This window comes from Telopea speciosissima, chromosome 10, assembly GCF_018873765.1.
Source record: "Telopea speciosissima isolate NSW1024214 ecotype Mountain lineage chromosome 10, Tspe_v1, whole genome shotgun sequence".
Taxonomy (NCBI): Eukaryota; Viridiplantae; Streptophyta; class Magnoliopsida; order Proteales; family Proteaceae; genus Telopea; species Telopea speciosissima.
The window spans coordinates 61,952,137-61,969,161 of NC_057925.1; the positions used below are offsets into that span (position 1 = coordinate 61,952,137).

Here is a 17,025-nt window from a genome sequence, read left to right on the forward strand (position 1 = left end):
TAGCAAATAGACATGTATATATGGGATCTTTGAGTTTTTATTTTTATTTTTTTATATACCTTTTTCTATCAAGTGTGAACAGGGTCATCGCTTAGTGCCATCATGGCAAGCTCTCATTATCGCCAGCCCAGTGGCACGGGTTCGAGTCATGGAATTCAGTCTCTCCATGAAGGGAGTAAGGCTGCCTACCATCTACCTCTCCCAAACCCTGCGAAAAGCTGGAGCCTTGTGCACTGGGTAAGGGCCTTTTGTTTTTTTTCTATCAGGTATTCAGGTGTGAGCTAGCCAGGTTCTTATTACTCTTTATCATTTGTGTCATTTTCGGGTTTTAATATCTTGCGTGTTGCAGTAGGTGTAGATGACTAATGTGTAACTATATGTTGTCGTTTTGGGTCTCTAGTGTCAAGATAATTTGAACATTAAACCAATTCAAGATTCAAGAACAGTCGCTGTTTCGTGTAGTTTACAGGTTGAAGGATACTTAATCAAGTAGTCTTTGTGTTGGCATTTTGATATTTTTAAGAAATGGATTTTTTTTTTCTCTTATATATTGGTCTTGACCCATTGTCACTTCTTATCTCTTTGATCTAATACAATTTTCTAAGTGTTCACCATTGGACATTTTTCTATCTATCATGTATTGGCTTAATGATGCTTGTACTTTTTTTTTTTTGTTATCTTGCCCATGTCAATCAAAAATTTCAATGCTTGAAACATAATATTGTAGGGGAGAGGGATCACTACGACGTTAGAGTGCAATTTCATGACAATCTTTTTCCGATATTGTAGATATAATTTACATCAGTTTTAGTCAACATTTAGACAATAATTCTTACATTTATTTCTTTGGAAAAATTATGGCATCACCGCATGCGTCATGCGTTCTCTCATATAGTTGTCAAGGTGTCACCTAAGCATTTAGGCGACCCTTGTTAGAAAGCACCTTGGTCACAGGTCGCCTATGCCCGCACTTTGTTGGTGTCGCCTTGTCTTTTTCCCTCTTCCAATGCTTTGTTAAACAGAGGTTAGCAAAACCTGGGTTCCCAGTTGCTTCCCCTCTCCCCAGTGGTGCTCAGTTCCTACTTTTGTTGCAGCAGCAATAAAAGCCATAACTCCAACTTCTGGTTTGGGTAGTCTAGGCTTTGTTGATAAAAGCTAGACCTTGTTTAGAAGGGAAACACCCTGAAACGTTTCCCAGAAACCTTTTATTCATGTGACAAATGGAATCCTATAACATGCATGGTTAACCCCTTAGCTTTGAGTGCTTGAATATAAAACTAAAATAAAATCAAAATTGATATTGTTAGGCCACACTCTCGGACAGAAAACTACTTCTCTTCCTAATAATACCAAACATACCTAAATGACTAACTAAAAAATTTGCAACTCTGGCAACTAAAAATTTCAACTAGGTTAACTAGATTTTTTTAAATAGGTATGGCAAAGGAAATATTTTACTTCACTTTAAAGTACTACCCAAATGTAACCATTTTCTATTTTGCTATTTATTTTTCTTTGTAAAATATTAACAGTACTTCACAACATTTTACATTTAACCAGACAAAGCCTCAAGTTAAATATTGGAAACTGTTAAGATTCTGAGTAACTACTTGATACACTATAGTTACATGTTAACAGGTATTCAATTCTCAAGTGATCAACATTCCATTTAGGGGGTTTCCATCTCTTGTACAGTTCTCCTGCATTTTTTTTGCATGTAAAGGGACCAAATAAAAATTTAAAAAAAAAATTGCGAAATTGGATGGAATTTTCTTTAATTGTTTTGAAGGGAATGTTTTCTTTTGTACATGCAGGTATGAGTACATTACCTTCTCAGGTTCTACCCTACTTCTCTTCACCCCCTATCCCTGTAAAGTTACTATTAGATTTTAGGAGTCATTTGTTCTCCTTAATGCTCATTGGCATGGGTTTGAACGCTGCCAACACAACAGCAATCTTACATGCCAGGAACCCCATCATCCCAACCACGAGTTCTTTTGGTGTCAACGCCACAGCTGCATCCCCCCACTCATACTTCACTGCTGCAACAGCAAAGGCTAATGCCAGTGCCAGAGTTGGTATGGAACCCTTCACACCTCTAAAGAGATTATTAAGATTCTCTCCCTCCCTTTTCAAAGAAATTGATGCCGGAGCTGGTAATCCATCAACTGACCTTTGCAACAAAATTAAATATATGAAGCCACCAAGCCCACCAGTCAAGAAAGCCAAAGCAGCTCTATCTCCAGCTGAGAAGGATGCAACTGACGTTCCAGCAAATATGAGCATGGTGTCATAAAGTAGCAAAGAGAACTTCAGATCCGAATACTCTCTCATGCTTTCCTCACTTGACACTGAAAAGCTTGAGAGTAAAGTTGACTGGTCACTTTGCGTGTTTAAGAAGGCTGAAAGGTCAGCTCCATGCAACTCAGTAACAATATGAGGTCTTAGTTCAGCCACGGACATGTCCCCACCCTCTCCAAGCAGGATATCCTCTGATTCAAATTTGTACTGCAAGCCAATGTAGTGGATTGTATTCCCATCATCTTCTTTGAATGGGGGTTGACATCCACAGACAACGATCAAGCTCAAACCTCCTAATCTCCAGCGACCTGATCATAGGTTAAAGGTGAAAAATAAAAATATACAAGTTACACGTTTGTCTTCTACCCAAAAAAAAATGTCAAATGCATATGTCAACCAGATTTTCATTTCATGCTTGCAGCATGAACATGTTTTTTTTTTTTGATGGGATGCAGCATGAACATGTTGATCATTTGCAACAGCAACATGTAATGTTCATATATGGAGATATACTTTATGCAATCACAGGCCATAAAAAGGGCAGAGCCGCAGAACTCTAAGCTAGTCATGGGATTGTATCAGCAATATGCTGCTAGAGCTGTTTAATACAATCATCTGAACACAAAATGATTGGGGTATCAGGTGAGCAGAAGGCTTTAACTAATCCACATCACACAACCGAGAAAATCCAGGTTCCTCGAGATCAGAGTGAGCCGATGATTTGAAGATTCATGACTTGGCCAGCCAAAGTGTTGACCTTGTTACTGAGTAGCCATATTTATAATAATTGAACATAACTAAGTATGTTTGTGACTATACGCTCATGTATGCATGCCTTAAAATGCAAAAAAAAAAAGAGAGAGTAAAATTTCTGCCTCCTATGATACACATTCTTAAACAAGCAAAGGAAATACAAATAATACTAGAAATGTGCTTCTCATTATCAGACTAACCTGATTCAAGACCAATCCAGACTGCTTCAACTTTTCCTATTTTAGGTCCTTCAAAAATAAAATTGTTGACAGAACCTCTTTGGAAGCAGAACAGGTTATGACCATACATTTCCTCTGTTTGTCCAGGAGAACCTTCTGAAGGACTCCCAGGAATCCTTTGTAATATTGAGGCACCATTTTCATCTATCACACAAAGTAATATCCCAGCACTTGAGTCACTCAGGCATGAGCCATAGACACGACTAGTGTGTAACTTAATCATGTATAGTGATCGAGATTCATCCTCTCCAAAGGAAGTAGACAACTTTTCCAGTGAAGACTCTGTGCAGATATCTGCCTCTGTGGCTGGCAGAAGAAGCAAAGGTCTTGTAAAGCCCTGAAAATCTGAAGACCACCATATTAAGTATCATCACTTTGATAGACAGGATGAGTTCAGAATCTGAAAAGACAGAAGGGCATGGACATACTACAGGGTTAAACACATGAAACATTTCTCCATTGAAATCCTCACTATAAACTCTCCAATTGTCCTAACCATAATGAACATCGTCTCTAGCCTGGAGAATGAACCATGTAACCAATGGCCCACCTCTTCAAATGCATGCAGCCACTACTATTCCTGATGGGTATCCTTAATCCGTGCACAACACAGACACAGTTCTGGTAATTCACAAAAGAAAAAGATTAAATATCTAATTTTGATAAGGGAAAAGGTTCTCTGAGCCACCGAGGGAGGGTATGTAACACCACTGTGTCTATCTCTCTCTTCCTCACATGAAATAACCTTGCTTCCCTCCTATGTGCGATACTGTTTTTTTCGCACCTCATTGGTGCGCTCCCCTATGGCCGCTTGCTCAGAGAACCCTCTCCCTTTTGATAAGACTTCACATGCAGGGGTAAAAAATAAGCTAAATGAACTGAAAAATAAGGATTTTGGATATATCCTGTAATGTCATAATAAGTACCTTTTACTAATAAATGAAAATGTTATCACAGCTGCAGAGTGGGCATAAAGTTGCTTAAATTGTTAATTCTGTTAGTTTAAGTTTAGTAAATCTCAGTACATTTATCAGGTTTATGATGTGGAATGAATTTAAAGAAAATCCATAAATTAGTTGGATTTTAGAGTCATTAAAATAATTATGATGCTCATACAAAGTTGGTGTATTCCCATTTTCTTCAAATTTCATCCTATTTCCCCCAGTATGACAAATTTCTGAACTTTAGATTATTAAGAAGCATATGCAAAACCGTGTGAAGCAATATATCAGTGGCAATTCCAAGATATCAATGAGGTCATGCCTTACAGCACATCCTTAGGTCTGAATTTGTATAGACAATCCAATCTCTGCTTTGGAATGTAGAATATGTTCCAAGAACTTCAACTTAAACTACTGGCACTAAAATTGCAAGCTGCCAATCTCAGCGTAGTTTATCACCTAAAAGAGCACTTAGATTGACATAAAATGCAATTAGCTTCTCAATTGAGTTTGCTCTTTAGACTTAAATTTACACTCAAGAAATAAGAATGTTCCTGCCAGTTTTATCAAGAATTTGGAAATAAAATATATCAGCAACCAAGTTGAGAGGTAGCCAACCCCTGAAATCAGATCGTTTAGAACATTGAATGAGACGAGATTTATCAACCCTTGAACTTGTTCTGCTTCCCCGGCCTCGGATTCCAGGGAACCCCTCCCATAGAGTACTGTCCGGGTGCCATCTAACTGGGAAGCTATTATGAACTGAAGATATCAAGTGCCTCAATGAAATTGCCTCCATTCCTGCATTTTCAATACAATAGGGAAAAGAACACGGGAAAAACACAAAAGAGGAAAAAAAAGATAATTATTTTGTTTTCAGGTGGATGAGGAAAAAATGCTGAATAATCACTAGAGACAAACCCAGATGAGCAAGACTTCTGGGGTAATAAAAAAAAACTGGACCTAACACAGCACTTAACAGCAATTTAAAAAGGGGTGGTGGGGGGGGGGGGGAGAGGGGAGGTTCCATCCCCCAAAATGACCTGAAGCATACATTTTGAACAGGACAAATAAGTTTGCCAAACACAACACAGAGAAAGAAATCTAAGAAAAATAATAACCCAAACTCAAGGATTGGCAGAACCCAGTTCTGAAGAGAAAATAGAACAAAGATGAACAAAAATGGTTAGTTTGGCAGGAAATTTTGCAAATTACCACTTAACTGAAAGTTTCGAATAGGCAAGAGAAAGCAATAGTTGCAGAGCTTAGAACAGTCTACCGAACTCACAAGGATTCCAAACACATGGGCATGGGCCACATGGTATATCCTGGAAGACCCCCAAATGAGAAACCCTAGACGGTCACGAAGCTATGAAGCTCAACTCACTGACCCCAAAACATTTCTTTAAACAAAAAACTGCAGATTGACAAGGGAAGTCCACCCAGCAAACATGGGCAAAACTAAAGGGGAATAAGTGGGCTCACCTGCCGTCCGAAATCCAGGCTAGAACTCGGGGAGAGAAAAAAAGAATCAGGATTCTGGAATCAGGAGGGTATCCTTGGAAATAAATGACATTTATCAAAATATCTTTGAGATGCCTTCTATGGTGATGTGGTTGGAGGTTGGACACTTGTAACTGACTTTGGATCCACTATTATTTTTGATATTTTTTAAATATTTTTCCTTTTGGCAAAAAGGTCGTGGTACGTCCTTAAGAATTAGTTTGGGAAACGTTCTTCTCTCATTATCGTGGATTTCACCAAAAAAATCTGAACCGTAAAAATGTTAGTTAGTGTTAGACTAGCTGTGACCCTGACAGCCGGTGGAAATCTCCCTCCCCGTAGTCCCTTCTCTGCGCTCTCTCTCTCTCCATCTGATCGGCGATGGTATTGCAGAGATATATCATTTCAATTCCTCTCTCTTCTCTCCTCTTCCCTAACCCTCTCAATCTCTTTATGATTTATGATGTCCTCTCTCCTCTACCGTAACCCTCTCAATCCCTCCCTCATTCTGCTAGGTCCTCGATTGGAATTTGCCTCACAAGGTGGAGTGCCTCTCAATCTCTCTCTCATTCTGCCAGGTCCTCGATTAGAAGTTGCCTCACAAGGTGGAGCGCGACCCTTTCATTCTATTTTGGACATTAGATTTTGCATTAGACAATTAGAAAAGGATGGAACATGGAAGGAATGAATTTTCAGACCTTGCACTAGTAAAATCAAGCAGCAGCAGAGGAGCAGCCATGGCCTGTTCGTCAAAGCCTTTTTTTTTTTTTTTTTGATAAGTTTGTCCATCAAAGCCCTTACCCTAGATTTCTCTGGTTCATTCTTCGAAGTAGGAGGTGGTGAAGAACCACAGGCCCTCAACTTGTGGTGTCATCAAGTATTTTAATTCACTCATCTTCTATGCTCTTCAGCTGTTCAATTATGACTTATCCTAATATTAATATTGTCGTGTAGCTCGGTCAAAAAGTAAAATCATCATGTAAGAATGGCACTGTTGCTGTGTACGTAATATCAAAACTGAGAATTGATTGAAGTCCAATATTAACAACACCTTAGCATCCCAAATTATCTTGGATGATCTAATTATTTAGTATGGGTATCTCAAGAAATTTATTCTTGACAACCCAAATGTTACGAATTTTTCTCTTTATGTTCATGCGGTGTCTAACATATGTACTGTAAACATTGCAATACTCAGCTTGATGATATTGCAATTTCATCGGCAGGGTTTGCAATCAAGCTTGAGAAAACAAGGAAGTTCCCTGATCCACCCAAGCAAAAATTCAATTTTAATTTCTTGAATTTTATTCTCACATTAACTCTTGAACACATAGCTCTAGTTATGGACCTTGAATCATGAAACCAGCCGCCCTCTTTTACTAACCCCAGAAACCCAATGCAGTTGGGGAACTCTGTGTTGGTTGTGACAACGCTTAAACAGCAAAAGGAAACATACTTAAAGACTTCAACTTCTGATGTTCTTAACTGTTCTTGGAACTTATTTTCCTCCCTTTTTTTTTCCCTCTTCATCATCCTCACACGAACTTTCAAAATCATCAGAAAAAGAGAGCACTCCAGACAGATCTTGCTGCACTGTTCACATCAAAACTAGGTTTCCTAAGCTATTGTGCACTCGTTTCAGACCACCATCCAATTCTAAATCTTGATTAGTGAAAACTAGAGGCTTCTCAATCCAATCAAAGCCAATTCTTACTGAGTTGGTGAAAGCCAAGATGAAACCAACGATAAAAGCGGAAGAGGAAGATGGATGGAAAAGCCCAGGGAGACAGGGTAAGCAATAACAGATGCAGGGAGAAAGAAAGAGATCCCCAAAAGAGAGATTTACCTGGTTTGTCATGCTCACAAGTCTCCCACTCTCTCCCTTTGATTCTGGAAAAAACATAGTCCTCGCGAGATTAATCCGTTGGGTTGGGATTGGGTTTTCAAATAATTACCGGCTGCCACAGTTTTGGGTGAACTGAGGGAGAAGCGGTTCAACGACTCAGATTCTACTTGATGAAATCAATGGTTAGCAGACAACAACGTTCTGCAAACAAATTCTCACGTACGTATCGCGACCACTCACCCATTCCTTTTCATTACGTTAGAAAGCTAAATCATAATTTAAAATTTAAAGGTCAACTATCATCAGTTGCATCATCATGTTTGGTTATTCTTTCCTGATCTGAAGGACTCGCAGGCAATCTCCTCTGCACCCCGAGAATCCGTCAAACTTGCAGGGTGGGACCAAAGATGTTATTTTATGGGTTCAATTATTATGAATGAGCGAAGCTATGAAGTTGCTGGCACAAATAAATATACCTTCAGGTTTCATTTTTAACCCCATCCATGATCCAATCCAACCCCCCAATCTGAGAAAGCCTGAAATAAATCCAGTAATCCACAGATGACTGGCGAAACCGAAATGTCCAACCCCAGAATCGTAGGGGCTGGGGATGGAGGAGCAGGTGAAAGCGGAGCTGCAGACATGGAAGTAGTGGAAGATCTCGAAGTACCCAATAACAACACGAAGAAGAAACACAACAAACTCAAACTCCTCCCACTCATCTTCCTCATCTACTTTGAAGTCTCCGGTGGCCCTTACGGCGAAGAAACCACCGTCCAAGCCGCCGGACCCCTTCTTGCAATCGTGGGTTTCCTCGTATTCCCTTTTATCTGGAGCATCCCTGAAGCCCTCATCACTGCGGAGCTCGCCACCACTTTCCCCGGCAACGGCGGTTTTGTCATCTGGGCAGAACGAGCTTTTGGCCCTTTTTGGGGTAATCTCATGGGCTACTGGAAATTCCTCAGTGGTGTCATCAGCAACGCCGCATACCCTGTTCTTTGTATTGATTACCTCAAACGTGTCTTCCCAATCTTTGATTCGGGTCCCCCTCGCGTTATCGCTATCTGTGGAGCCACTGTGTCCTTGACTTTCCTCAATTACACTGGCCTCACCATTGTCGGTTACACCGCCGTTGCTCTGGCTATCATATCTATGCTTCCCTTCTATATAATGGGTCTGGTTTCCATACCCAAACTCCGTCCCCATCGATGGATCAGCATGGGCGACCCTGGATTGAAGAAAGATTGGCACCTATACTTGAATACACTATTCTGGAACTTGAATTTCTGGGATAATGCCAGTACTTTAGCAGGAGAAGTGGATCGGCCACAGAAGACCTTTCCAAAAGCACTGATATCGGCTGGAGTTGTGACTGTTGTTGGTTATCTGGTGCCTCTATTGGCCGTTACAGGAGCTCTAGAGTTAGAACAAGATAAATGGGGTGATGGGTACTTGGCGGACGCAGCAGGGATGATCGTTGGCAAGTGGCTTAAATACTGGGTCGAGGTGGGTGCTGTATTGTCTGGGATCGGTCTCTTCGAAGCCCAATTGAGCAGTGCCGCCTACCAGGTGGTGGGCATGGCAGATCTCGGGTTTATCCCAAAATTTTTTGCTGTGAGATCGAAATGGTTCAATACCCCATGGGTTGGGATCCTGTTGTCAAGCGTGATAACTCTGGGAATCTCGTTCATTGACTTCACAAACATCATATCAGCTTCAAATTTCTTGTACAGCTTAGGGATGTTGTTGGAGATATCATCATTCATTTGGTTGAGGAAGAAGTATCCAAAGTTGGATAGGCCATATAAGGTGCCCATGGGAATACCGGGTCTGGTTGCAATGTGCTTGATCCCAACTGGGTTTCTGATATTGGTGATGGTCATAGGGAATATGGTGGTGTATATCATCAGTGCGGCTCTCACTGTGGTTGGGATTGGAAGCTACTTCGTTATGAAATGGTGCAAGGCTCGCAGCTGTCTAGAGTTCACTAAGCAGGAGGAGCACAGGGATGAAGAGATTGGGAGCATCACTGAGGGTTAAACGGTAAGACGGACTAGTGAGGTGTTTCTTATCTTTTCCCTTCTACTTCCACTTGACAAGCAGCATTATTTAGAGTCATTAGCCAAATAGAAAAATCAGAATTCAGAATTCAAGAAGAAGAAACAAGTTCAGTGTCAGGGGGGTGTGTGACCTATGAATACGGTAAAAAAAGAAAGGAAAAAAGGGGTGTACAGGATTATTTGAAGAGGATTAGAATCCATAGAAACTGGATTGAATTGGTTAACCATTTGGGATTGGTGTGGGGTTTGTGTGGTTATATTTTCATAAAATAAAAAAAAGGATTGAATTTAAGAGAGTGTTTTCCTTCGCCAGGGTGGTCCTTTGACCGAGGGGTTCGGTTGGTGTGAAGAGGATTTCCGAAAACAATGGACAGGTGTTATAGATTTGGTATAAAGTGTACTATGAAAACTTTTTCCTTTGAATTTATGGTAGTTGTAAGTGTAACTGATTGAATTTGACTTTCTCCAAATTGTTTCATAGTGATCTTCTATAAAAATCTTGGAAAAAAATTGTCTGTCCGGGAGTGTGGCCTACGCCAGCACTCCTATGATTTTATCTCTCTCTTCCTCATGTGAAAAGACACCTATATCCCCTTATTTTAAAGAGGAGAGAGATAGATATATGAGAGTGCTGGCATAGGCCACACTCTCGTCCAAAAAACTGCTTCCCAAAAATCTTTTACAATGTTAAATTATTTGTAAGTTTATTTTTACCCTTTTAGCATAATAGTATAATACTATCCCAATTAAATCGACTAAATGGATCTTTACCCTTCAATAAGTTCTACTCCATGATATACTTGATACAAAGTCTAAACTATGCATGTCTTTTTTAATCATTTTTTTCAAAATCATTTTAGGTCTGCCTTTTGGCTCTTTTAGTTCTTTCGGTCTAAAACAAATCATTTCTCTATACTAAAGCATCTAAAGACCTTCGTTGAACATGTTCATGCCATCTTAAATGAATTTTTTTGTAGTTTATCATGTATCAAAGCTACTCTCAAATAAGCTATAATTTGATCATTTCTTACTTTATCTTGGCTAGTTTTGTTACACATCCATCTCCACATCCTCATCCCATCAAAATTGAGTTTATCTATATGATGCTTTTTAATTGATAACATTATACAAAATACACCTTAGCTGATCGTATGATTGTTTTATAAAATTTTTCTATCAGATTTAAAGGAATACATCGATTACACACACTTTGGACGTACCACTCCACTTCATCCATCCTATGTTAATTCTTCTGTGAAACATCATCCTCCATATCATCTTCTTTATTCTAAATATATTGACAACCTCTTTCTCCAACACAAACTTAATGAGTATAATCTTATCATCAAATTTTTGTTAAATATTTATGCCCACTCTAATTTTATTACTTTTATACTCTGTATACCAAATTTAAAGTCATCCAACTCCTTCAATTTTTTAACCCTTTCATCTTGTCTCTTGAATACAAGCTATGCGTAATCATTCTTCTCCTCATAACATGTATCAATTCTAGATTCTTACCTGTAAAACATCTTATGTTCCAAGATGCTAATTTAATCCTTCGTTTTTGGATTGGCTTTTTTATCCACACTTATCCACAGTGCGAGAACCCTTGCCTACTTGTCATTGCATCCGGACTCCGACACGGTGTGTCTTTAAAAAGGAACACCCTAATTAACCTTGCTCACTATCCGCTACACCCGAGTCAAACTGTAGCACTTTGCTTACAAAGCACTTACAGGGAATACCTTAACATAAGATAAAAAATATAGGGTTCTAGAATCTATATAAAAAAAAGTCTGGCTAGAGTTTTTTTTTCCCAACTTCCAACCTGACTCACGGTCCTAGTTAGCAAATTCGGATTCGGGAATTATTCGGGTAAAGAATTATTCAGAATAATTCATTTTGTTAATTTAAGATTTCGGTCAAAAAAAATTAAAAAAAAAAGGATATAATAAAATTCTGATTCGAAATCGGATTCAGGAATTATTCGTTTTTCCAAAATAAAAGTCGAACGTTATTTTTAATATTTATAGTATCTGTTTAACAGTATCAATCAATAAATATACCCGCATAAGATACAAGTAACATAAGAATTGGAATACAAGCATTTATAGTCCACTAATTCCATCATCCATAAAAACATAATAAGAATTACAATGGTCTAAAGCATAACAAAAATCAAGACTTTTTCTTTTCTTTTCCTTTCATAGTCAATTATGTGAAATGGGTTCATTATCAATTATGTGCAATCGGTATTGATGAACATGTGCAAAGAGGATTTCCAATTTCATTCAAGAATCAAGACTAAAGAGTGCAAGGACTTTGTGAGTGAGGCATGTCGTGGAGACAAATTGTGACTATTCAAGAGGAATTCCAATTTCATTCAAGAATCAAGAGTGCAAAGGCTATTGTGATTTGTGACTTGTGACTTTGCAAGTGGGGCATGCCGTGGAGACAAATACATTACAGAGCATGTGGTTTACCTCTTAAAGATCCTCAACCTTTAGTTGGTCCAATGGAAATTTGATTGGTCACTTGCTAATTGCTACACCGAACCTTGCTAAGCCCCACTTGAGAATTGAGAGAGAGGTCGATGCTATATACAATGAAAACAAATAATAAACTGAGAGCAGAGTCAGCAGACTAGCAGAATAGCAGGCAACAAAGTTTTTTTTTTTTTTTTTTTTTTTTGTTAAAGGGCAGCAAAGTTGAGAATGATAAAATAATCAAAAGGTTGGGACTTGGGAGGAGCGCGGCTACTTGGTGACGGTGTTTTCTTCTTTGGGTTTTTATTTTTTTATCTTTCAATCAATTGTAAAGTGAAGATCGATCAATAGCAGACCGTAGACGACGTCTTGTGAGCTGGATTACTGGAGTGGAGCCGTAGATGGTGAAAGATGAGAGAGTGAAGAAGAGGGTTAGGAGAAGGAGCAAAGATGGAACTCAGGGTCACTTGCAGCGGTGGCCGTAGGGCCGGACTTGTCGGAGTGTCAAAGAAGAAGAGCTTTTTTGACTCTTTGTCTCTTTCACAATAAAACTGTAAAAGGGTTAAAGGGGTAAAACTGTGAAAGTGTTAAACCGTGAAACCCTAAGGGATAAAAGGAATAGGAATAAGGGATATTAAGGGGTTTTTTTTGTTTTTTTTTAAGCTAACTGAATTATTCGTATATAATTCGGTTCGGCCGAATATAACCCAATTTTTTAAATAGTTCGAATAAAGCGCAAATTTTTCTGACTTATATTTATAAATCGGATTCGGGAAGAATAATTCGTATTATTCGATATAATTCGGTTCGGCCGAATAATTTGGAGAATTAAATAACTAGGGACTCACCAATGCTCCTCCTTTATCCAGGCTTGGGACCGGCAACAAAACACTAGTGGAGTTTAAAATCCCATTTTTACCCTTGATTTAAATAATTTTTGGTAAAAAACAATGACAATTAAAAGAAGGTATCAAGTTCTAAATACACTTATATAAAGAGGTGTCATTTAGTCAGTCTCTATTTTATAATAGGGAAGTGGTTCTTTGTCCGAGAGTCTGGCTTACGCCAGTGCTCCTTTTGTCTATTTCTCTCCCCAAAACATGGGTTCAAAATGTCTTTTTACATGGGGAGGAAAGAGATAGACACATGAGAATGTTGGCCTAGATCATACTCTCGAACAAAGTTATTTTTCCCTTCATAATAATATTAGTTCTTTTATGTAAAAAGTTTGAATTTGCTTTGCGGGAAAAGTTTTCATACAATGTATGTCACATCCACAATTGTTCTGCCATGTACCCTTGCTTTTCATATGTGATAAATCCTAAATTCTCTTGCTCACTTGATAGACCCACCCATATGTGGAATTGGGCCTCAAAACACACGATTTTATGTATCATTATCGGATCGATTATATCGGTTGTGATTGATACCAAATTATTTTTTTTATATTCTTTCAGAAGATCAAGAAGGGATTTTTAAATAACTTTATAGATGATTTGATACTTTTAACAATAGTGAATCTTTGGAAGGCTTTCAGTCCATCTCAGTAAGATCCATTCTCTTGTAAAGTTAACTACATCCTTGGATATTCCATCAATGAAAGATCCAAGTCCGCTTCCTCGGGCGGAACTCCAGGTTGAGGAGTTACTAGGAATGCTGTCAAGAAATCCGTATCTTTGATTTTATAGTCAGAAATATAATAAATCAATTTATAATCTTTAATACCAGCTTTAAATCCGACACTTGCTTTAATCTCTGTTTGTGATACAATCAATTTTATCTCTACCCAAACGGGTTTAACCTTGAGAAAAAAAGTAATATCCTAAATAGTAATAAAAAACCTGAATCCTGATCTGATATGGACTTCCCCAATCTCCTCTCCACCAAAGGATCCGTCACACACTCAAACTGGGAGAGTGGGACCAAACACGTTCCCATTTATATCTCCTCCATTCTTATTATTATTATGTATGGGCAAAGCTGTGAAGGTGCTTTCACTGTAAATAATCTTCAGTTTTCAACCCTTCTCTACTGGATCTACCCACTCAAATCAACGAATGACTGCGGAAATCCAAATTTCCTACACCCGAGTCAGAGGGGCTGGGGCTGGGGCTGAGGCTGAGGCTGGGAGTGGAGCAAGAGGAGGAGGTGAAGGTGGAGTTGCAGACATGGGAGTCTCTGCTTCTTCTCCTTCCTCATATCATCAGCTCGAAGGAGTTGGGGATGGAATAGTGGAAGATCCCAATTTACCCAACAACAGCAACAACAACAACGTGAAGAAGAAAGACAACAAACTCAAACTCCTCCCACTCATCTTCCTCATCTACTTCGAAGTCTCCGGTGGCCCCTATGGCGAAGAAACCGCCGTCCAAGCCGCCGGACCCCTTTTAGCGATAGTGGGTTTCCTCGTATTCCCCTTTATTTGGAGTATCCCTGAATGCCTTATCACTGCAGAGCTAGCCACCACGTTCCCAGGCAACGGCGGATTTGTCATCTGGGCAGAACGGGCTTTTGGCCCTTTTTGGGGTAATCTCATGGGATTCTGGAAGTTCCTCAGTGGTGTCATCAACAACGCTGCTTATCCAGTCCTCTGTGTTGATTACCTCAAACGCATCTTTCCAATCTTTGCTTCGGGTCCCCCTCGCGTTATCGCTGTATGTGCAGCCACTCTGTCCTTGACTTTCCTCAATTACACTGGCCTCGCCATCGTCGGTTATACCGCCGTTGCTCTGGCTGTCGTTTCTATGCTTCCCTTCTATATAATGGGTCTGGTTTCCATACCCAAACTCCAGCCCCATCGGTGGATCAGCATGGGCGACCCTGGATTGAAGAAAGATTGGCACCTGTACTTGAATACTCTCTTCTGGAACTTGAATTTCTGGGACAACGCCAGTACTTTAGCAGGCGAAGTGGATCGGCCCCAGAAGACCTTCCCCAAAGCTCTGATATCAGCTGGAGTTGTGACCATTATAGGTTATCTGGTGCCTCTATTGGCTGCTACAGGAGCTATGGAGCTGGAACAAGATAAATGGGGTGATGGGTACTTGGCCGACGCAGCAGGGATGATTGTTGGCAAGTGGCTTAAATACTGGATTGAGGTGGGTGCCGTATTGTCTGCAATTGGTCTCTTTGAAGCCCAGTTGAGTAGTGCTGCCTACCAGGTCGTGGGCATGGCGGATCTGGGATTCATCCCGAAATTCTTTGCTGTGCGATCGAAATGGTTTAATACCCCATGGGTTGCGATTGTCCTATCGAGCGCGATAACACTAGCAATCTCGTTCATGGACTTCACAAACATCATAGCATCTGCAAATTTCTTGTACAGTTTAGGGATGTTATTGGAGATAGCATCCTTCATTTGGTTGAGGAAGAAATATCCCAAATTGGATAGGCCATATAAGGTTCCCATGAGAATACGGGGGCTGGTGGCGATGTGCGTGATCCCCATTGCGTTCCTGATATTGGTGATGGTCATAGGGAGCGTGCTGGTGTATGTGATCAGTGCGGCTCTCACTGTTCTTGGGATTGGAAGCTACTTCATCATGAAATGGTGCAAGGATCGTAGCTGTCTAGAGTTCACCAAGCAGGAGGAGCACAGGGACGAAGAGATTGGGGGCATCAATGAGGTGTAACTAGTTTATCTTTGCTTCTCTTTTCATTTCCACTTAGACACCATAGAGTAGAAAAAATCAGAATTCAGAACTCAAGAAGAAGAAACAGGGTCAAGGTGTGGATACAGTAAAAACAGAAAGAAAGAAAGAAAAAAAGGGTGTACTAATTAGGATTAATTGAAGAGGAATTCAAATCCATGGAATCTTCATTGTAGTAGTAATTGATTTAATTTGATTTTCTCCTTATTGGTTATAGTAATAATAATAATAATATTAGCTTTTGTGTGAAGTTTGAGTTTGCCTAATGTACCTCACATCCTTGGTTATTCTCATCTGTGATTGACCATGTGCCCTCTCTATTGCTCATTTGATAGACCCATTTTATGGAAAAATTGTGCCCCCATCGGAGATCCCTGGTCACAGAGGTATCATGTAATATTTTGGAGATCAATGTTGTAGCAGTTCATGTGCTTTATTTTCTTAGACTAAAGATTGTCACGAATAAAGAAACATTTAGATGATAATAAACCATGTTTGATTTTGTAAGAATTAGAATAATAGTTGGAAGTCTTTGAAAGAGTAAACACTGTGTTTCAATACGGGATTTTTCGGCTAATCGAACTGTCTGAATAACATCTTTCTATATAGGTTTATTTAGAACATGTAACCTAATTTTGATTGCCTATGTTTTATTCCCAGAATCCCAAGTAAGGAAAAAAGATATTTTTCAAAATATCTTAGGATTAGTCAATGTTTGGCATGCTTTTCGATTACGCATGTGAAGGGAAAAAAAATATGTTTATTCATATAATTCATCTTCAAGGATATCGATAAGAAACCCCAAAATAAGACAGTTTATATACATCAAATTGCCTCTAAACAATTGAGAGGGTGTCAAGTCAGAGGTATTACAGCATATATATGTCATGTTGAAGGCTCTCTCATGACTTCACATCAACTGGGAGTGCAAAGACATATACATACAACACAAGAAAGATGCACCCAAAGCAAGATGGAATCAAAGATTGCATTGTAGCCTTATGGAATATTTACACAGAATTAATTCGAGGGGTTTTCCTCTTCCTAAGTTCCAATTGGTTCCTTTGCTTTCTGCAACTAATATCTTGTTGGAGATCTACTCTGTCCTCCAATGTCAAGCTTGTAGGAATGTGCTCCAATGATGTATCACCCTTTCATACCATTTGGAGGTCTAATGATCTACTCTGTCCTCCAATGTCAAGCTTGTAGGAATGTGTTCCAATGATGCCTCACCCTTTCATAC

The 17,025-nt window shown here is 39.4% G+C and overlaps 2 protein-coding genes across 2 annotated transcripts; one reads left to right on the forward strand and one right to left on the reverse strand.

Annotated features, from left to right (window-relative positions):
• Positions 1 to 1,800: 1,800 nt before the first annotated feature.
• LOC122642705 lies at positions 1,801 to 5,785 on the reverse strand. The gene is made up of 5 exons (XM_043836263.1): positions 5,720 to 5,785; positions 4,853 to 5,035; positions 3,255 to 3,638; positions 1,906 to 2,609; positions 1,801 to 1,872 (listed from the first exon to the last, which is right to left on the reverse strand). The coding sequence occupies exons 2-5, from the start codon at positions 5,031 to 5,033 to the stop codon at positions 1,846 to 1,848; spliced, it is 1,296 nt and encodes a 431-aa protein (XP_043692198.1). The 5' UTR covers positions 5,034 to 5,035; positions 5,720 to 5,785; the 3' UTR covers positions 1,801 to 1,845.
• A 2,365-nt stretch (positions 5,786 to 8,150) lies between these two features.
• On the forward strand, positions 8,151 to 15,849 carry LOC122642704 (probable polyamine transporter At3g13620). Its single transcript, XM_043836262.1, has 3 exons — positions 8,151 to 8,174; positions 9,624 to 9,632; positions 14,247 to 15,849. Exons 1-3 carry the CDS (start codon positions 8,163 to 8,165, stop codon positions 15,762 to 15,764), a joined length of 1,539 nt encoding a protein of 512 aa, XP_043692197.1. The 5' UTR covers positions 8,151 to 8,162; the 3' UTR covers positions 15,765 to 15,849.
• Positions 15,850 to 17,025: the final 1,176 nt, after the last annotated feature.

Coding starts and splice junctions, on each gene's coding strand:
- LOC122642705 (XM_043836263.1), bottom strand. CDS start 5,033: ATGGAGGCAATTTCATTGAGGCACTTGATATCTTCAGTTCATAATAGC. Junction 3,639..4,852: donor TAAACGATCTGATTTCAGGG/GTTGGCTACCTC, acceptor GGTGGTCTTCAG/ATTTTCAGGGCTTTACAAGA. Junction 2,610..3,254: donor CTGGATTGGTCTTGAATCAG/GTTAGTCTGATA, acceptor ACCTATGATCAG/GTCGCTGGAGATTAGGAGGT.